A 22,130-nucleotide genomic window follows, 5' to 3' on the forward strand; every position below is an offset into this window, starting at 1 on the left:
AATTCCATTGGTTGGCTGACTACACTTTGGGAAGGGTTTAGAGCAGTGGTTCCCAACTTTGGCTTCACCTTGAATCTACCTGGAAAAAAACTTCAAAGAAATACTGATGTTTGCATCTCCTCTTCAGAGATTCTCATTTTATAGGCTTGGATCTCAACTTTGCCATCAGGATTTTTATAAACTTCCTGGGTCAGCCTCAGAGGAAGCTAGGTGAGGAACATATAGGAACTCTTTATACTATCTTAGCAACTTTTCTGAAAATCTCAAATCACTTAAAAATAAAAAGCTCATTAAAAAAAAAAAAAACAACTTCCCAATCAATTTTAATGATTTGGGGGCATGGTGCATTCTGATTTTGAGTTCAAAGACCTGGGTTAGAGCCTGAGCTCTGTCTGTACAAGTCCATTGATCTTCAGAGCAGAATACATGACTGATACACACTTAGAAATAGTTCTAGTTTCTTTAAATCCCTTGAGTTATACCTTAGGTTCAAAATATTTGTATGAGTATCTCGCTGAACTGGATTTTAAAGCCTTTTCCTCACTGAAGTTACCTGATGGGTTGCAGGCCACTTCCCAGCCTGTAGGACTTTTTCAAGATTAAAGACCAATGATATTGTTTTCCCAACTAAACAACATGATGAGGCCGGCCACCCATGTGAAACCATCCTAAATGACAGACTAAATTGCCCCTAATATTCCCCAAATCCCAAACAGCCCATTTCTTGAAATAAAATTTAAAATATTACATACTGCTTTAATTCAATGTTCATTTAATTAAATAATATATGCTTTAATTAAATAATACATACTGTTGGAATTAAACTGAAAAGATATAAATTATAATTCTCTTAAAAGGCAGTCCTAATAGAACCACCATTTGACCCAGCTAGCCCACTCCTCGGCATATACCCAAAGGACTTAAAATCAGCATACTATAGTGATGTGGCCACATCAATGTTCATCGGTGCTCAATTCACAAAAGTTAAACTATAGAACCAGCTTAGGTGCCCTCCAACAGATGAATGGATAAAGAAAATATGGTACATATATACAATGGAATATTATTCAGCTATAAAGAAGAATAATAGGGGCTAGGGAGATGGCTCAGTCGGTAGAGTGCTTGCCATGTAAGCACAAGGCCCTGGGTTCGATCCCCAGCACCCCCCCCCCCAAAAAAGAAGAAGAATATTATGGCATTTGCAAATAAATGGATGAAGTTGGAGAATATCATGCTAAGTGAAATAAGTCAATTCCAAAAAACCAAAGGCTGGATGTTTTCTCTGTTATGTGGATGCTAACACAAAGTAAGTGGGGAAAGGGAGGAGTCGAAGTTCACTGGATGAGACAAAGGGGAATGAAGGGAAGGGAGGAGGGATGGGAAGGGGAAAGACAGTAGAATGAATCGGATGTGACCTTTCTATGATCATATATGAATACACGACCAGTGTAACTCCACATCATGTACAATCACAAGAAGGGGAAATTATATTCCATGAATGTATGATATGTCAAAATACACTCCACTGTCATGTATAACTAAAAAGAACAAATAAAAAAGGGCAGTCCTATAAAATATTTCAAAGAAAACATAAATGGAAATATATATATGGATGCCAAGTGGAAGGAGCTGGGCTTGGGAGTATGCAGCTGGTCCCCATCCCAGCTCTGAGCTGACAGGCCATCTTCAAAGACTGCTAGGAGGGGACCCTGGCTTGTTTCCTCAAAGAGCTGCAAAAAGGTTTTTGGGGGCCATTCCAGGTTCATGCAATTAAGAATCTCCTGTCCCAGACATGGGAAAGAAAATCAACTTTGCTCAATTTGTCATTGGACCTCTTGAGAGCGATGGGTATTAGACTATTTCCAAACCTTTAAAAACTGCAAATGCTATTTTCTTTGTGAAATTGCATTGGCAATGTCTTCAGGAAGCTTGACGATAAGGGGGTATGGTGAGTAACATTTGTATATTTGCAATATCCAGGAGCTTTGGGGTGTTATGGAGAAAACACCTTTCACAAAACTTTCCCTAGATTTGCTTAAGAATTCAGAAGAGCTGCCTGGGGCTCAGCTCTCTTATTACTCACCCTGGAGTTCAGGGAAACCACGATCAGTAATTTCCCTTTGCAGTGGGTTTGGGGAAGTGGATTATATTGCAATACAAATAGTTCCGTGTTCCTTTCACCTCTTAGCAACTTCTTTGGTTTCACTGGAAGAGCATTTTGCATTTCATCTCTATCTTGATGGCTAAGGCTTAGCCAAAACCACCACATTTTTCCTGGTTTGGGATCTAAGTTGCACTGTCCCTCTGTGCTCCTGGTTGTCCTCCACAGATGTTCTCCCTCCTGCATCTGTCAAGGAACCTGCCTGGGTCTTAGACCTGGGAGTCTAAGTTGACTTTGCCTCCCATAGTTCTCAAGGAAAATAATGTCCCCCCAAAGGAAGCTTTGCCTAATATTGTAATCCACTCTTATGTCTGGACAGGTTATTTGAGAGGAGAGAGCATAGATTCGAATTGTTCACAACTAGCTTTGAATGGGATAACACTCTGGAAAATGTGTTGGCAGTTTCTTATAAAAATAAACATATGCTCACCATATGACTAGCAGCCTTACTACTGGGAATATACCCTTGATAAATGAAGCCTATGTTTACACACACACACACACACACACACACACACACACACACACACACAAAACGTATACAGATGTTTATAGTTGCTTTATCGGTAATAGCCCAAAACAAACAAAAACCCCCCCAAAACAAACAAACAAAACCCCCTGGAAACAACTCACATACTAATGGTTAAGCCATTCATGGAATACTACTCAGCAATAAAAAGGAATGAACTACTACAGCAACTTGGATGGATCTCAAAGGCATTAAGAGCAAAAGAAGCCAATCTCAAAATGTTACAGACTGTATTCCATTTGTATGACATTCTCAAAATACCAAAACAATAGTAATAACAAATCAGAGGTTGCCAGAGATTGGAAGGAGTGTCTGACTATAAAAGGGTAACAGAAACGAAATTTTGGGGTGGTGGTGAAGGAACAATTCTGCATCCAAGTTATAGTTGTTGTTACACAAATCTATACATAAGATTCATAGAACTGCACACCAAGAAGGAAGAAAAGTAAATTTTTCAATATAAAAATTTTAAAAATAATAAACTGGCTTTGAATCAAGGTACTACTTCCTTTTAGCTTTTGACTGAGGATAAATTATTTAATTTTCTTGGTTTCTTCATTTATAAAACGGCAATGTTAACAATATCTCAGACTATATAAGGCCAGATATGGGAGAGGGTCAGATACAGAGTAGGTAGGCATATAATAAATGTCCTCTTTTTCCTTTCTCAGGGGTGGGCCATCTGGTCCTATATGTTGGTTTAGAGGTTTGTGCCTTATGGTCCTTGATATCCCTTAGTAACCAAAGATGAGCTTGAAAGAGCAAGATGGGGCAACTCTAATCATAGGAAATAAAAATTAAAAATTAAGTGGCTGATGATACATAACGGGAGTGGGGGGAGGTAAGGAAAGAATGGAAGAAGGATGGATTGTGTAGATGTAAATGAGGGGTGAGAGGGGGCGGGGGAAGGAAAGATAATAGAATGAAGCAAACATCATTACCCTATGTACATGTATGAAGACACAAATGGTATGACTCTACTTCATGTACAGCTAGAGAAATGTTAGACTCCATTTGTGTACAAAGAATAAAAATTTAAAAAAAAAACTCAGAAGAAAAAAAATTAAAAACCAAAACAACTTTCCCAGGGAAAATCTAGGACAAGCTTTTTTCTTAAAACAAAAACAAAAAAACCTTTGTAGGACGTATTTTCTGATGAAAGGCTAATTTTAAAGTATCTGCTCGTGTTTTACATGTCTTTGTAGATACATGAAGCAATAAACGACTCAGTCTTCAACTTTGAGTTTTGTTAACAGGGTCTGGCCTCATGGCATGGGGCGTACCATCTGGGGGTGGGGAGGAGAGTGCACACTTGCTGATAACGATTGCTGTGGCTATGGCTGCTGTGCTGGTCAGTGCAACCTGCCAAGGGCTTGATCCTGCATCTCTGAAATCCAGAAACCTGGCCATCTGGGGGCGGGTGGGGGTTGTTTATTTCAGGAGCCTCATGCTATATACAGTTTTATATTTAGATGCACATGTGAGACTATAGACTTAAGAAAGGAACTACAAATACCAGAACTGTGTGTGTGTGTGTGTGTGTGTGGGTGTGTGTGTGTGAATTTATGTTTGTGCATGCTTCTCTGGATATTTTAAGGGGATTCTAGGACCTCCATATCCTCCAATTTGATGAAGATCATTGGTGATTTTCTCTCCAGTCAAATCATCTAGCATTTGTAAATATTTTAAATATATATTTTAAATCTGTGTTCTACTCAAATGCGTCTGTTTCCATTTGACATAGCTGTGTTTAAAAAATGAGGGGGCAGATGGGTGTGGGATGGAATTGAGTGGCAAGACAGCTCTAGATCTTTTAAAAGTATGCTCCCTCTGAATGACCCCAAGAGAATAGATTCCTGGGATATGTTATAATCCCTGAATCACTGATCTCAATGACCAAGGGCCCCAATGTTCAAAAAAACAACTGAAAGCTTTTATGGTGATTAGGTTATTGTTAAAAACAATTTCATCCCCTCCCTCTACCCTCTGTGGAAGGAGTGTATTTCCTAGTTCTATTGATGTTGGGTATGTCACCTGCTTTGATCAATGGGACATTCATTATACGACATGATACAGGCTCAAAGCTTACATATGATCTCCCAGTTCTCCTTCATGTTTGCCAATAGCACAAGCACAGGCTCCTGCTAGCCCGCTGATTGAAAGAGAATGAGCGCCATGTGGGGCAGACCCACCCTTTACCTGTGGTTGACCCTTGATCCCATGACCCCCAGCTGACCCACAGAGACATAGAATAAATTCTTGATGTTTTAAGCCACTGAAATTTGGACTGACTTGTTACCCAGCATGATTATGGCAATAGTTAATGGCTACAGCTCTGTTTCAGTCAAAATGTAGCATAATCCACTGGATGGGAGAAGGATCTTCAGGTAAAATTCGATTGTGCTTTCTAGGCAGCCCTTCTTGCCACTGTCAGTCAACCCAGAATATCCTTTTTCACATTTCTTCCTAAAGATCTAGTGTCCAACATCAACATCCACTGATCACCTTCTCTTCTTCATTACCGGCATCCTTTGCACAAAGATGCCCAATGATCCCCTGTCTTACTGTGACAATGTAGTTAGTTATGAACTAAGTACACTTTTGCAAAAGGTACTTTTATCTTTTTTCACCCCACTCTGCTGTTCTCTCTCTCTCTCTCTCTCTCTCTCTCTCTCTCTCTGTGTGTGTGTGTGTGTGTGTGTGTGTGTGTGTGTGTGTTGTGAACTCTGGAATTTAGGGTACTCATTCAATCAAAATTATACATTTTCTAACTCTATCCACAATGGAACAGTAAGTAACAGCAAAATATTTCTCATATTCCTGTGCCATTTTCTCTCTCCAGAGACAATTTTAGCCAAACCCAGATTTCAGAAAAGCAACAGTTAGTATTTAGTAATACTCAGTAAATGATCAAAAAAAAAAAACCCTCTATAAAATGTATATTATTACTTAAAGTTTCAGGCATTAAAATCATCCTCCCCACAGGTCAAAATGAATTCTCTGGCTGTTGGTAAGACATGCAAACATCTAGGACATCTTTATTTTATAAAAATATCATTTCTACTCATGTACCTGGCACATGGGAGACATTCCACAGATGTTTGTCGAACCGAATGTACGGTTTTCGTTTTCTGGGGGAGGAGCCTCCTGAGCAACAGAAATAAACCTGTCTTCTTTCAGCATACTTCACCCCAGTGACTGACCATGCTTGTTTCCCATCTCCATTAAAGTTGTTCCAAGCATGGAAACCAGATTTTCTAAGCAAAGTTGAGGGTCTTCCATGCGAGGAGGTATGTTGGAAATCAGTGAATTTGGTCTTTCTACTCTGTCTCCTCCTGCCCCACCCAAGATGTCTCAATACGTTCATTCTTCATCATTTCTGTAAGCTTGGGGATGCTTTCAATACTCTAGAGACAAAGATAAATTCTTGGAAGCATTTTAAAAGACCAAAGTTCTGTGTGATAGTCATTGATATATTCACCAAATAGCATCACCTTTCTACCTTCTGAGTACAAGATGGGACTGCATTTCCTGGCCCCTTGTGGCTAGGTGGGCCAGTAGGTCTAAAGGCAGTGACCAGAAGTGATGTGTATCAGCGCTCTTTCCCTTGTCATAGTGGTTCCTAACATTCTAGATATGGATACTCAGCTAGCTGCATCCCAATATAGAGTTGACACTAAATGAACCAGATAGTGATATGGTATGAGCAATAAATTAACCACTGGTGTTATAGGCCACCAAGATTTTCAGGATGTTTGTTATGACAGCATATCCTGGTCTAGCCTGACAAAGTATCTGACTAGAGAATTTTGTCATAATTTACTATGTCATCATAACCACCTAATATTTACAGAGGGCAACAGAGGTTTTAAGGTTCTTAGGGATGAAGGAAAGCATCAGGGTGTTTAAATTTTGTTCAGACCTGCTGTGTGGCCAGAGTTGCTTTGCCCATCTCTCTCTGTGACCACCAGGCTGGAATAATGGGCTACTGTGATTTCCTTCCATAACGTTGGCTACTAGAAGCAAACACCTTATAGGATAGCTTGTGGCTGGAAGGACCTAGAAGACTCTTTGATACATCTACCCAAACCCTAAGCTATCTCCATGGGAAAATAACAGAGTAAATTACTGCCTTAGGAAAAATGCTTTAGAATTTTTTTTTAAAATTCACAAAATCAGACAAATTATGATGAGTAGATATTAGAGACTATTTAATGTAGTAGTTTACATCCTGGATATCTCAAAATCCCACAAGCCTAGTCTATCAGTCATGTACAATTGTACACCATGAAGAAAACAGAACAGTGTAAATGACCTTGTAGGTAGCCTATGACCCATGAGTTTGATTCAGCCTGAAGCCTGTTTTTGTGTAGCCTATTAGCTTAGAATGTGGTGGGGTTTTTTTATGCATCTTTAAATGCTTAAGACAAATATTTCATGATATATGAAAATTACATAAAATTCAAATTTAAGTGTCCATAAAATTTTATTGAAACAGTCATACCCTGCGTGATCTTCCCACATTATTTCTCCAACCTCAGTATCTGCACTTCTAACCTCCATTCACCTTTCTCCAGTCACACTGGTCCCCTAATACCCAAACACCCAATCAAATCAATTCCCTGCCCCTGTCATTGTTACTGCACTGATAGTGACCTCTTCCTCCTTATGAAAATGAAACTGAATCAGAGAATTCTTCCTGCTCCCCAGCATTGTGTTCCCACCCCTTACTTGATTCTGTTCATGTCATACTTGACATGTTATAGACTTGCATATTGTCCTTTTCTACCAACTACATTTGGAATACAAGATCCAAGAGAGCTAAAACATTGTCTTATTTCCTGCTGCACCCCAGCCCCTAGATCAGTGCCTAGACATAGTAGGTGCTCAGCAAATGATTGATGAAAAACTTATTGAAGAAATCACCAAATATTGGAAAGTTCTAATGAGAAAGAAGGGAGATGCTCTACAAAAGAAGACATCTCAAGGAGTCAAGGTTTTCATGATGTGGGAGGTGGGATGGGACACTCAGAGTGTCTTCACTTAATAATGTTATTATTAAGTGAATAATGCTATTATTAAGTCCTTGGTAAGGACTGGAAGAATGAGCAGCAAGACAAAAAGAAAAGTGGACTCAACTACCATAAAAGCAACTAAAAATAAATGTTTCATCTTACCTGTCTCATCTCATGTCGGTCTCATCCCCAATTACATATCATTCCCACCCTCTGCTCATCTCATGCAACAAGAAAAAGTTGAACCTAGAAATATGCTCAGAAACAATTTTACTGTCATTTTTACCCCCTATTTCTCTAGCACCCTTTATCCAACTCTAGTAATAAATGTGTCTGGGGGCTCCAGATCTTTTTACCTTGAGTTCTGCAGGGAATCATTTGTGTATACAAACATCATATTCTCATTCCAGAAATTTTCTTTGTAAGGGGTTTATAGTAAAAGTTTATCTTCAGGTCTAAATCAGGATGTTAAAGTTATAAATATATCATTCAAGATGTATGATACAAGAAGTTCTATTATATTCTGGGTAGGATACCAATAATATGCTTACAGTGATATAAAAGCCTCAACCACCAGTTAGTTAAAAGTGACTAACTAGGTTAAAACACATCTGTGCATAGATGTATTTAACTACAAGATCATAAATGAAGAAATTAATGAAAAATATTTCAGATGCCTTGTGCCAAGGACTATATCTGGTAGAAAAGTCAATCAGAGCACAATGGGGCTGTTTTTCCAGCAACAGTCAGTGGACATGGCTATACATGACTTCCTAAGTACTAACAGGGGTGGGGAATGGGAATGGATCTGCTTGCTGGAATTAAGTATGGAAGGTACCCCTCAGTCCTTTTTATTCGATTCACTTGACACAATTTCAGAAGGCAAGTGTCACAAAGGCAATGAAGTCTGTGAGCCCCATGGCTTCTCATAAGTTAGAGGTCTTCCATATTCCTGTGGATCTTGGACTTATTCCAGATTTACAAAGAATTTGAATGACTATTATCTAGCAACATTCTTCCAGTGGACAAAACAAAAAAATTAGTATATCAAACGGCTCAGGAGGCTGAGACAGGAGTCTCACAAGTTCAAAGTCAGCCTTAGCAACTTAGTGAGGCCCTAAGCAACTTAATAAGGCCCTGTCTCAAAATAAACACAAAAAGGGCTGGAATGAGGCTTAGTGGTTAAGTGCCCCTGAGTTCAAATCCCAGTACCCCCCCTCCAAAAAAAAGTAGTATAGAGAAAAGATAAAGAAATTTGTTGCTACAGTGATTCATCTTCATTTGTGATACTGAAAAGATTTATAGAGATTAGCTTCCCTTAGTGTCTTAAGGAGACCCCCACATTCCTGGTAATGAGAATTATTTATTAGATCAGCTAGAAATAGTGCTAGTCAGAAGGCCAATGTGAATGGCAGGACAGTGACATTGCTGGTACTTATTTATTTACCACAGGTCCAAAGTATCTACAATATTGTACTTCAAGCTGTCACATACAGATGTGAGTCTATGCAGATGCAGCTCCCTGGAGTTGTGAATTGCACACCCAGTGCAACTGTATATGACTGTTCCGACTGTATTTAAAAAAAGCTTGGGAAAATAGAGACAGAAGAAAATCCCATATCTAGGCTGTAATATGATTATGTTAGAGAACTAAGAAGAGGCTTTTCTTATTTTTAGAAGAAAACGTGTTTTTCTTAGACTGAGAAACTTAAAAGCTATATAGTACATGCAACGGATTCAAGTTGAGATTTTCAAACAGATTTGCCTCAGTTCACATGTTCCATGCATCACTGAACCCAAACAGCTATTCTTCAGAGTACAAGTGGGAAGACTAATGAAATTAGCATGCCTTACATTCAAGTGGAGTTAAGCACAATTGTCCCAGGTACTGTAGCTGGTTACATGGTTGCTATAAAAACGTTGTTTACAGACTCAGAGAACTGTAGGGCAAGCACCTGGTGTGGTGGCATACACCTGTAATCCCCACGGCTCGGGAAGCTGAGGCAAGAGGATCAAAAGTTCAAAGCCAGCCTACATTTGCCATGTGTAAGAACATGTTTTCTGTCACATGCAAACTCAGCAGCTTTCATCTACTGTCCCATTATACACATTTATATGTTAACAGTAAATTTAAAACTTCATTGTGCCCAAGACGCACATAGAATTCTAGTGTTCATGTTCTTTAAAAGAACTAAATGACCTAAAGAATACAACTTATTTCTAACAATTCAGTCTCCTTTATTGTATCACCAAATAAACCGATGCATTAAAAGTAAACTAGAGGGGCTGGGGATATAGCTTAGTTGGTAAAGTGCTTGCCTTGCAAGCCCTGGGTTCAATCCTCAGCACTGCAAAAAAAAAAAAAAAAAAAAAGTAAACTGGAAACATTTGAAAACATAGTGAACCCAGCATATCTAAAGGATTCCTGAGTTTTGTGGACTCACAAACAAGCTGGACAATCTGAAAAGTCTTAACTTCCTTCAAATAAGTCAGACTTTTTGTCTCTGTTACCTATGCACAAAATTCGATCCCCAGCTGGGTGCAGTGGCACATGCCTATAATCCCAGCCATTAGGGAGGCTGAGGCAGGAGGATGGTGAATTCAAAGCCAGCCTTAACAATTTAGCAAGGTCCAAGCAACTTAGTGAGATATTGTCTCTAAATTTAAAAAAAAGGTGGGGGGCTGGGATGTGGCTCAGTGGATAAGCACCTCTGGGCTCAATCTCTAGCACCAAAAAAAAAAAAAAAAAAAAAAAAAAAAAATACCCAAACCAAACCAAAATAACAACAAAAGACTGGATTCCCTTTCGCCTACAATCTGGTGCTGAGATCCAACAAGGCTGGTGGCAGTAAAGTGGAGCGCAGGATTGTGATTTCTCCCATGTGCATTTTAAATCTGAAATCACGAAGCTGCTAGACAAGTTGACTCCCACCCCTGCTTGACCTTTGCTTATTACCAATCCCCAGGCTCCCCTAGCCACAGATGTCAACCAGGAGCCCTTTTAGACATTTTTCCTATGACATTTTAATACAGATATACTGTAAATCTGTTTATGTACTGTACATATATTTGTGCTTTATATTCAAAATTTTCACATATCCCTCCAATAAACCAATTTTCGCCTGTTGGGGGCGATATCATCCCTGTTGAAAACTCAGGTTGCGAAATAACAGCTACATAAACTCAAGCCCACATTTAATTGTCATCATCAGTAATGATTTAACACCCTTCAGTCAAAACAATTACATCTGAATCATCTTCAAAATAAAAAGTTTTAAAAATATATAATCTATGAAATACTTTAAATCGGGTAAAAGATTGTTCCAGCAGTAACACGACAGTTATTTTATTTTTCAATTTTTAATTTTTTGCAATCTGTTGGACTCAACTTGATTCTTACTCATAGAACCCAAGACATGATTACTATTGAATTCTGTACACATTTCAAAAAGTGAAAAACAAAAACAACCTTTGAGAAAACATTTTTCTGGACGGTGGCAATTGGTAATTTGTAAAAGCAGATAGAAAACGTCCATAAAAGGTCTCATAATTTTCAATTTACAGAAGAAATAGACTAACTTTTGCTACTCACAAAATAAATGGCCCACAAAATTGTGTGTGTCATAAGAACAAATCCGTGCTTCAATAGACAACCACTGTGTCTTTCGCATATACAATTGGGAGAAACTTCTCCATCTGAAAAGATTTCAGAATATTGAAGTTCAATTACAACTCAGAAAAAAAGCCCGCCTGAAAACAAACAAACTCTCCAGCATTTTTCAAGTACTTGTGGCAAGAAGCTTATTAAGCCCAAGAAACAGAATAGTCACTAATAGACACAGGATATATTCTGCACACTATAAAGAGAGCTCTGCATTTTTATACTGTTTCAAAAACAGTGATGGCAAAGAAAATCTTCTATATAAATCAGTAAAAATCTTCATCACATTATAAATCTTCCTATCAGTAAAAATTGAGCTCACCTACCTTCACTGGTCCATGTTCATTACCGAAGCCCTGCACCAGCTGCGCATAAGACATTATGAAAATATTCACTGCTGCCCACTCTCTGTACATTTTCAATATTTTAATATCCACTAATGACTAAGCAGTTGACATCAGGCAGCTAAAGAAAATGGTTTCAAAAGGCATTCTCCAGAAGGAAATTTCGAACCCCTAGAACTTCACATGGAAAAGCGATCAGTTGTGATCAAAATCCAATGAAATGACTTCAATTAGGCAAGGTACTTTTTTTTTGCACAATCCTAGTAGAGAGGGGGAGAGGGAGATTAAAAAAAAAAAAAGTTTTAAAATGTTCTCATGCTCCAAAAATAATCAGGAGGTGGTCATGTCTACCACCTGAAGTTAGAAAGCACTCTACATTCATTTGGTATCCAGCAAATTAAAAAAAAAAAAAAAAATCTCCACCCTAATCCCTAGGTTCTAGTTGCTTTGTAGGGAGGTGGAGCAGACTGCAATGCTTGCAGCTACAGAAAACTGGAACCCAACTCTGGATTAAAATCTTTTTCACAACCTTCATGGAAGCTTGCAGAAGCATGTGTCTTAAATCTGACACAGATTTTGGCAGAAAATGCAGAGAAGTCTTGGCTGTAATCCTGTTGTGTCCCTACCAATAGCAGGGCAGTTTTAAAAACTGACTCCAATGCTCAGGGCTGCGGTTATTTTGAAGCAGATAACCTGTAACATGACACCTCAGCACATAGACTTGATGGTTGTATTGCAATAGGATTGCTTAGGAAGGGACCTCAGATGTTTGCATGCTGACAGTAACACAGAAACAAATCAAAGAGCCTTCAAAAAACCCACATGTGTACAAAAATAACAAAAACACTGATACACACATACAAAAGGCAAACATACACACAATTTTGTAACAGAAGCTTAACAACTTAGGTCAAAATGAAGAATGCTACTTTTAAAGGAAGTAACAATCAGGTTTATTTGCATATGCCAGGAAGAATCCTACATACATCGCCCAAAAAGCCATGTTATCACTTTAATGTGGAATTCTTTAGAAGCACCGGTTAAGTCAACTTTGGAAACTGAATGCCTCAAATGGCTGGACAGCACAAATGACAAAATTCTAGGAAGCATCGAGACTTATTCCTGTGCTCTTCGCTAGTTTCCAATCTTTGATTTCCAGGTTTTGGCTCTTTCAAACCCATTTTTTGCATTTCTGAAATCAAGAATGGCCTCAGAAATTTCTTCATTCGTGTTCATCACAAATGGACCTAGGATAGAAAGAGACATTCAGAAAGTTCTGGGTAGCAATATTTTCCTCTATGTATTCGTGTACTTTCTAATTTGAGACAAAAATCTAGGCATATCTGAACAGTAAAAGTTCCCAGAGGACTGTGATACAAGTTTCCTGGCTAATATTGTATGTGATCACAGATTACTGTAAAGATCAAACTTTAAATGAACAAATGCAATTGAATCTCAACACCATTCACTGAAGGTGCCTCACCAGCAAGGACAATTTCTTTATTCAAAACATTCTTAGGTTTGGTTCTACAAATATACTTTACAACCATACTTTGTAGTTGTTTTTATAGCATAAGCTGATATCAAGAATTGCACCAATCTGATATGAATTGGCAAATCTCATCATAGTCTAGGTGTCTAAGCAGTATATTAGGCTATATATTAATATAAAGGTTTAAAAACATTTTTGAAAATTAGTAGCATCTCATTGACAATAAACAGGAGATTACAAAATTTTCAAGTCAAGAAAGCATCATTTTTTTTTTTTTGATTCCCTAAGGGTCAGCAGATTTTTTTTCTATAAAGTGCCAGAGAGCATATTATTTTAGATTTTATGGGTCCAATGGTGCGCATCTGAACTACCCAACTCTCACTGAAGCATGAAGGCAGCCACAGACAATATGAAGGTGACTACCTATGACTGTATTCAAACAAAACTTCATTTATGAAAACACACAGTGGACAAATTTGGCCCATGGGCTATATTTTGCTAATCTCTTTGTTGAATTCCTGAATCTGGACTCAGATTTTGCTAAAAGTATACAAGTTCTCTCCCAATTTATCAAGAGGAAAAGTGTCTGTCTTGTCCCTTTTCTTCATACATTGTAGGGGTAAAGGGGCTCTGGAGTGTCTCAAGGACAGCTCTCATTTGGCACAGGTAGTGTCTTGAAAGCAAGTGACAGACTTGTCCTTTCAATGTGTTTCTTCTGCTAGCCTGCAGAGGTTCCTGACATTCCTTTTCTAGAACTCTCTCCACTAAGGGTCTTTCTCTGGGAGACCCCAATTTACATATAACTGTATTACTTAAAAGGGATTAACACATTCAAATTTCTTAACTATTGTTATCATATCAACATAGATTTGGTGATCACTATAATTTAAAACCTGAGAAAGAAGACACAGGATAATACGCCTGATTGATGTTGACAGGTCTTTGGGGAGGTTATGGGAAATAGAATGCCAATAGGAAAGGAAATTTCAGTAAAAGCCATCTACATTCATTCGTTTTATCTGTTGGGTATTTATTGAATACTCATTAAATGTCAAACACTGTGCTAGAAGCTGGAGGTGAATGGTGAATGACAGACTCTGTACTCTCAAAGACCTCAAATTTATCACATAGACATGAAAACAAATAAAAAACCAAATTACAAAACAGTGTGATACATGGAATAATAAAAGTGTGTAAAATCTACAGAGTCCATACCAAAAGAAGAAGAGGAGGGATCCAGGAAAGGGTTCAGTTAAACAAAGAATGGCATCTTTGGGACTATCCTGGGGAAGTTCGAAATAGAGTCGTAGAGCTGCAAGGAGGAACTGAAGGGCAAAAACGAATGGGGATCTGAGATGGAGGAAGAGGCCAGACAATTTTGGGCTTCAGAGGCCATCTACAGGAAGAAGTTTGGACAAAATTCTGTAGATAATCAGAAAGGGTAAGTAGGAAATGACATGATGTGATGTGTAGCTTTTAAAGGCAGTTTTGGTGTCAGTGTAGAGAAGCCATCTGGCCTGGGAAGCCGAGTCAATGGTGGAGAAGGGTAATTGACATACAGAACACAGGAGGCCGGGGGTAGAACAAGAAGTTTGGTTCTGCATATTTTGACAGAACATTTTGGACACAATAAAATGCTTTGCTGTGGTACATTGTTGGGACTATGGATCTAGGACTCATGACAGAAATTCCACCTGGAAGTGAAGGTTTGAAGAATGAGAGAGCCCTTATATGCTGAATAAATAATAAGTCCAAGAGAGCACCCTGGAGAAGCCAACTTTTTGAAGGACACAGAGGAAAAGGAAGTGGAACTTGGAAAATGAGATCAGGTGTCAGGCCAAGGACCGATTTCCTGCTCATCATAATTTTCCTATAGTTTACACCTGTAGAGCATCACTACTGTGCACCAGCTATTTTTCTGTAGTACATATTTGGGATTCAATTCTGACACTTTTCTGGGGTATTCTGCCATGTTTCTCAATTTAGAATGTTCACATGAATCAATCACCTGGGAATCTTATTAAAATTCATATTTTGATTCAGGAGTTCTGGGGTGGGGACTAGGATTCTGTAGTTCTAATTATCTCCCAGGTGATGCTAATCCTGCTGATCCATGAACCACATTTGGAGAAGCAAGGCTCTGGTATGCAGGGAAGCACTGGAAGCTTGGAGCCTGCAAAGCCATGTTCAGAGACTTGGGAAGAAAACCGAATCCAGAAAACACCTTAGTGCCAAGAACAGCAGGGTATTAGCCATTAATGAAAATAGTACTAGTTCTCATATAGCCTAGAGATGGTTGTGGTTGCCTCTAAACATTCTTAGGTGAAAGGAAAACTTAAATTCTGAACTATAGAAGTTAAATAAACAAAATAAGCAAACAAAACAAAATGCTTCATTTCTTAGTAACTGATATTTTAAAAGACATTCTATTTTGGTAGGTTGATCTGAGTTTGTATTGGCAGGCATACTAGTGTCCCTGTGTTTCAAGCCATTGAAAGAGGATTCACATAAGTAAGTGTACAGTGGTTTTGAGCACTCCCCTTTAGTCTGTCACCTAATTCTTTTTTATACCAAGGACAGAAACTAGGGGTGTTTAAACACTGAGCCACATCCCCAGCCTTTTTTTTAAAAGACAAGGTCTTGCTAAATTGCTGAGGCTGGTCTCAAACTTGGGATCCTCCTACCTCAGCCTTCCAAGCCGCTGGGATTACAGGCATATGCCACCATGCCCATTTCTGTCACCCAATTCAGCTGGACTCTTGTTTTTCATTACAGTTGCAAAGGAAATCATCTAACTTAAAAGATGTCAATCCCACACACCTTTTTCCCACCTAAATTCTAGTCTCTACAAATAGAGATTATGGCCCTACTCAGTTTGAATGCAACCTTCTTCTAGAAGAACAATTTCAGTGCTGTTAGGTCAAGATAAAAAGAAACAGGGTTGGAGTTGTGGCTCAGTGTAGAGTGTTTACCTAGCACATGTGAGCCCCTGGGTTCAATTCTCAGCATCACATAAAATAAAGGTATTGTGTCCATCTGCCACTAAAAATATTAAAAAAATAATAATAATAAAAAGAAACAGAAACTATTAACCTTTGGAATAAAAATTGTATGCATGCAAAATGGATGCCATATACTATAGTCTAGGGGGTTATTATTTAATATTCCCTCTGACTTTATTAATAGAACAAAAAAAGAAGACTTGTAAAACAAGCATGTTCTTTAAACTTAAGATCAACTGGGGTTTATCTGCAATCATTGTGTATATCTGGGAATTCATGTAAGGCAAAGTAACACAATGAATTTTAATGCAAATTAAATTTAATAATTAGTAAAGTGAACATATGTTTTGTTTTGTAGGTTTGTATCTAAATATTAAGTTGGGTTCTAGGTGCTTTTAGAGGTTTCTCATTTAATCAAATGCTAATGATATGAGACAGTCAAGATTCAAAGAACTGAAGTGATTGGATCCTTAATGTCAGGATTTTCTGCCTCCAAGTACAGTACTACTTCTACAAAGCCGAAATTACCTCTATTAGTAAAGTAAAGAAGAATGACTTAACTAAACTTTCAAAGAAATATTATTCCTGAGAGGTTCATATTTTTTCACTAAAAATACAATAAACTATAAGGATAGTATCTGCTATGGTTTGAATATGGTTTGTTTCTTCAACTCATGTTGAAAGATTTGATTGCCACTATGGCAGTATTGGGAGGTGGTGCCTTTAAGAGGTGATTGGGTCATTAAGAGGGGCTAATGCTTTTCTCTGGTGAGAGAGTCCTTATTCTTGTGGAGCTGGATAAATTACCATAAGAGTCGGTTGTTATAAAGCAAGGACACCCTTGTGTTTTTGTCTCTTCTGCATGCACCTATTTACCTTTTTGCTTTTTGCCACAAGTTGAAACAGTATGAGGACCATACTGCAGCCATGCCCTTGAACTTAGCAACCTCCAGAACTGTGAACCAAAATAAACCTCTTTTCTTCATAAATTACCCCACCTCACATATTCTGTTATAGCAACAGAAAACAGACTAAGACAGTATTAAAACCACTGGTATTTTTGGTGAAGGTAAAAATAATATTCAGGTCCCCAGTAGACAGCAAAACCTTTTTTCAAGTTGAAATCCCCTATGACACAACACAAAAGCACTCTTTTATTCTTCCCACAGATCTATGATTAATGTCCTACACCTAGGTACTTGAAAATTTTTTTTCCCTCACCTCAAAAGACAGAGGCTAATGTAGGAAGAAGAGGCTAATGTATGTATTTGCCTCTGATGGTGAAGAAATGAAACAACATCTTTAAGTTTGTTGATGGAGAGTGAGGACAAAAATCCAGTCAGTCTTCCCAGTAATTTTATGTATGTACACTACTCAAAGAAAAAAAAAGTTGACCAGGAAAATCAGCATCATTTGGGGCTTACCATGTTGGACAACTGGTTCTCTTAATGGCTCCCCAGCAATTAAGACAAAATGGCTTCTCTCAGGATCCTAAAGTTAACAAGGAAAGCATCAAACAATAAACATGCTTGTTTTTGAATGTCAAATTAGGAGTAATTTGTAGGTGACATGCTAACTAAATGAACTACAAGTAATGAACTACTTCTGAGTACAAATTCCAAAAATATTTTCTGTGCAATACTCATTATGGAAACATTTATTCTTTAATATATTTAGTAGTAACTACAACTCAAAAATAAGTTTATGACACCAAAATATTAACATTCTCAAAGGAGGAGAATTTAAAATCTTCTTTAACTAGAAACATCTTCATGACAAACCATGTGACTGACTTGGCTTATTATAGAGTTCACTAACAATATAATTTTTAAAGGGGAAGATTACTTATACAAATCCAAATAAAATTAGATTTTATTTACTTTTGACATTTATTACTAGTAATGTAAAATATGCCCCAGATATATTGCACTAAATGGAACCTTATAAAAACAGAGCATCCAAGGAACATCTGCTCAGGCAACTTTCTTTCCAAAGAGGTCCTATTTTTTTGAAGTCTCTAAAAGTTTTTGGTTAGAATTGAGGATTTGATTTTTTTTCCTAAGACTGGAAAAAATATTAATTATAATATCAAGGGCTAGTGTGATGCAGGGAAAGACACACTTTCATATATCTTTTGGGATATTTTGAAATTGGTACAGTGGTACTTCCGGAGAGCAATTTGAAATTGATTCAAAACTTCCAATATTGCTGATGTCCTCTAATATAATATTGCCAGTTTCCCACAGTTTCTTCATTGTAGAACTATTGATCACAGCAAAAATTATAAACAGTTCTCCAATAAAGAGGGGTTGGATTTTTTAAGATGAAATATCATATGGCCATTAAAATTAATCTTCTCAACAAATATTTCAGAGTGTAAATGTTTATAAAGTATTGTAAGTTTTTAAAATACCACAGAATGGTGTATATACAGTATATTTTTCACTCAGGAAAATAAAAATATCATACATTGAGAGACTAAGGAAAAGACAAACCAATATTTTAGCATTGGTTCTTTCTGAGTAATGGAAATGAAGGTGAATTTTATTGTTTCTTTTTTAAAAAAAAATTTGCACCACCAATGTGCTGTGTTAATTCTAAAAGTTAAAAAGAATGGTTAAAGGTGGAGTTTAGTGATAGATCCCAGACCCTCCAAAAAAAAAAGCTAAAAAGAAACAGAATGTATGAGAAAATATAGATATTTTTATAAGTTTGTATTTAGGGAATTATTTTATAATCAAATGCATTTCAGACTTATATGACCATTTCATTATATAAAATGACATTATTTAAATATTTTAAGCAATTAATACATTAACTCTCAGGGTCCTATCTCTCCAAAATCATACCTACATCCAATATTAACTTTTCAACAAATTTACTTATTCAAAATGGTACTTTGATTTGAAATTAAGGAGAATTGCAGTTCTGTTGGAAATGAATTATATATATACTTAGATATATGTGGTGCTTTGTGCTCTCACAACTTAGTTATGCTCAGACAGAATGCTAGTAGGTTCCAGCTTGTTCTTATTTTCCTCCACGCCATATCCAATCCTTCTTCCTGATGTTAACCCTGCTGACTAAAAGCAATACCAAAACCATTTTTCAGACTTCTGGTTGCAGAACTACAGACTCTTTCACTAGATTCTCCATCAGTTTCCCTTTTGTGGCCTCATTTCACTGTCTGGATATGCTTAGATTAATGGGATTAGTGACTTCTCTGATTTCTCAATTTCTGCATTTACAACTTGGTTTTCACACAGTTCCTCCCAACTGTGAATCTTTCTTTGGGGAGCTGTCTTGTGACTGCCATTTTGTGAAGAATCCCAAACTAGCCAAGTGGGAAGGCCACGTAAAGCAGAACTGAGGCACCCCCAAACAATAGTCCTAGCTAAGCCTAACCACTAGCCTGCTAGCCAAATGAATGACACTGGAGAAAATAGCATATTCTCACCATGATTGTGAGAACGTACAAACTATTGTTGTTTAAGCCAAAAAATTGCAGAGTGGTTTGTTACTAATTGAATATTATGTATTTCTTTTTAATCTTCTCTTGGGTTTATCCAATTTAGAAAAAACAAAAGTAACATGATTATGTACTTTTAAACAAAACCTTGAAAATTTCTAAAACTTCATCAGTTTCCTAATAATTTAGCATTTACCTATATCTCATACCATTATTTTAAACTATATTATATATTTATGTACTTCTATTAACATAAAGTTCTAGAAATCAATATAATGTTTCTAGTCCCAGATTTATTACTAGATGCAACAAAAATTAATAATTCTTTACTTTTCCATGTATTTAATAAAAACTGCCATATTTTATAGGGCTGAATTTTGTTTTTCCTCCTGGTTTTTCAACTTCAAAAAAATTAAATGGGAAAGTAAGGTAGATAGTTTCTTCAACCCTGGGGCTGGTGTCATTTAATACATCCACTTAGTTGATGATTAAATCATTTCTTCACATTTAAAAAATATCTCTGTTTAGGGTTGGGGAGATAGCTCAGTTGGCAGAGTGCTTGTCTTGCAAGCACAAGGCCCTGGGTTCAATCCCCAGCACCGCAAAAAAAGAGAAAAAAAAAATCTCTGTTTAATCATTCCCAAGGTGCACATTTATGCAGCATCAATCCATAATCCAACTAGCTTTCAAAATGTGTAAATGTGAACCAGTTAAAAATCAAAGAGTAACCCTTAAACAGCTTCTCCTAATTTAAATGTTAAAAAATAGCTGGCACAAAGCCCATTAACAAAAATTATTGCTTCAGTTTTAGATCCTCACTCAATCCCTACTTATTCTTGCTTTACACACAATTCTAACCATTAGACTTTATGGTTATTAGATCTATAAGAGATTATAGAGCAACAAGACAGGAAAGAACTACTGTATAATAATACAAGAAAACTGGTAGCTTAATATCAATGATAAAAATGAAAAAAAAACTATGAAAAAGAGGCACATGAGCTTAAAAATTAGTTTAGAACCACTTAATGTAGAAGCAAGTAAGTTCTGAAGACTTTATAGTTCAGGACAATACATATTGATAACCTAAGGTTATGAATAAGTTAAATCATGGCATAACATAAGTCCATAGGAAAGGGGAAGGGATTTTTTTTTTCTTTTTTTTTTTGAAATGGATATGACCTCAAGATTTTATTGTCTAGTATGAAGCACAGAACTGAATTGTTTGGACCTTTCTCTTCTTTTCTCCTTCCAGTTCAAAATTCTTGCATTTCTTAATACTACCAATTTCGTAGATCTGCAGTTGGGTTCAATGCACTCAAGGCTCAGGACAATCTTTGCAGTTTTAGCCTTCTTCCAGAAAATTGGCCTAGTTTGCCCACCATAGCCACTCCACTTGCTGTCATAACACTACTTTCCCTGGTTCTCTGTGCCCAGAGAACATTTGTGGGAATGCTACCAGCATGGAAAGAAGCAGCAAAATGTTTCTATCTGAAGTGATTTCTTTCTTTCTTTTCTTTCTTTCTTTCTTTCTTTCTTTCTTTCTTTCTTTCTTTCTTTCTTTCTTTCTTTTTTTTCAATGTGACTCTATTAGTTTTAAATGGTAAAAACTAACAATTTTAATTTTAATTAATTTTTAATTTAATTGTCAGTTATCACTAAAGATTCATTCTCTGACAGTTTTGGAGTGGTGAAATTTTAGTGTAAAACAAGAGACGTCATTTATAAGTTGATCTGAAAGAGGATGTCATTTAATTGTGTTTGGGAGTGTTTTTTAGTAGGGGCAAGGAGATATACTTGAGTTCCAGGGTCAGAAAGCAGAAAAGGGAGATAGCTCAGTTGGTAGAGTGCTTGCCTTGCAAGCACAAGGCCCTGGGTTCAATCCTCAGCACCGCAAAAAAAAAAAAAAAAAAAAAAAAAGAAAGGATTAGGGGTTAAGAGAAGAAAAGGTGTGTAAGTACTGACTTCTCATTTCTTAATTCAGAAGATAGATCTTTTTTGAGTGTTAACCATGCCCTAAACTTTGGAATGATAAAGCCTTGAAAATAAAAGTTTGTACTTTTGATATTACTCAAATAAAATGATGACTTTCCAATTATTATTTGGGCAGTAGGATACAAAGACATGTGCATTTTGTGTGAAATGCAAAATTATTAAACTCCTGGGAGTTGGTGGATTGGGTTTTTCATCACTACAGAAATCCACAGGATGGCCCACATTTCTTTCAATGAATTTCCATAAATTTAATCTCTGATTGGTGACTTCCCTTCCTTTCCTCTAAACTAGATCTGTTCTGTGTCTTTTAAAAATAAATAAATAAATAATAATAATAATTTTTGCTTCCCTTAACTAGTCTTCTTTGGTAAACTCTGGTTATGTTTTTAGATATTCAGTAGAGCACTGATGTGGTTTGTAATCTCAGTTGCTGTTATCATGAAACTCCTCATCTACAGTAAC

The 22,130-nt window shown here is 37.0% G+C and overlaps 2 protein-coding genes across 3 annotated transcripts in view; both read right to left on the minus strand.

Annotated features, from left to right (window-relative positions):
- Vegfd (vascular endothelial growth factor D) overlaps positions 1–11,992 on the minus strand; it is a 32,610-nt gene extending 20,618 nt beyond the window's left edge. Inside the window, exon 1 of one of the 2 annotated variants that reach the window (XM_047535966.1) lies at positions 11,693–11,992. In XM_047535966.1, the coding sequence (XP_047391922.1) occupies positions 11,693–11,782 (90 nt within the window). In that variant the 5' untranslated portion in view covers positions 11,783–11,992. Of the gene's footprint in view, positions 1–11,297; positions 11,618–11,692 lie in introns of those variants that run through there. The other variant, XM_047535967.1, reaches the window with a different exon arrangement.
- A 661-nt stretch (positions 11,993–12,653) lies between these two features.
- Positions 12,654–22,130, minus strand: part of Pir (pirin) — a 91,506-nt gene continuing 82,029 nt past the window's right edge. The window contains exons 9-10 of the mRNA XM_047535968.1: positions 17,629–17,695; positions 12,654–12,957 (exon numbers count right to left, since the gene is read on the minus strand). Of these exons, the coding sequence (XP_047391924.1) occupies positions 12,845–12,957; positions 17,629–17,695 (180 nt within the window). The 3' untranslated portion in view covers positions 12,654–12,844. The remainder of the gene's footprint in view (positions 12,958–17,628; positions 17,696–22,130) is intronic.

This window comes from Sciurus carolinensis, chromosome X, assembly GCF_902686445.1.
Source record: "Sciurus carolinensis chromosome X, mSciCar1.2, whole genome shotgun sequence".
Lineage (NCBI taxonomy): Eukaryota > Metazoa > Chordata > Mammalia > Rodentia > Sciuridae > Sciurus > Sciurus carolinensis.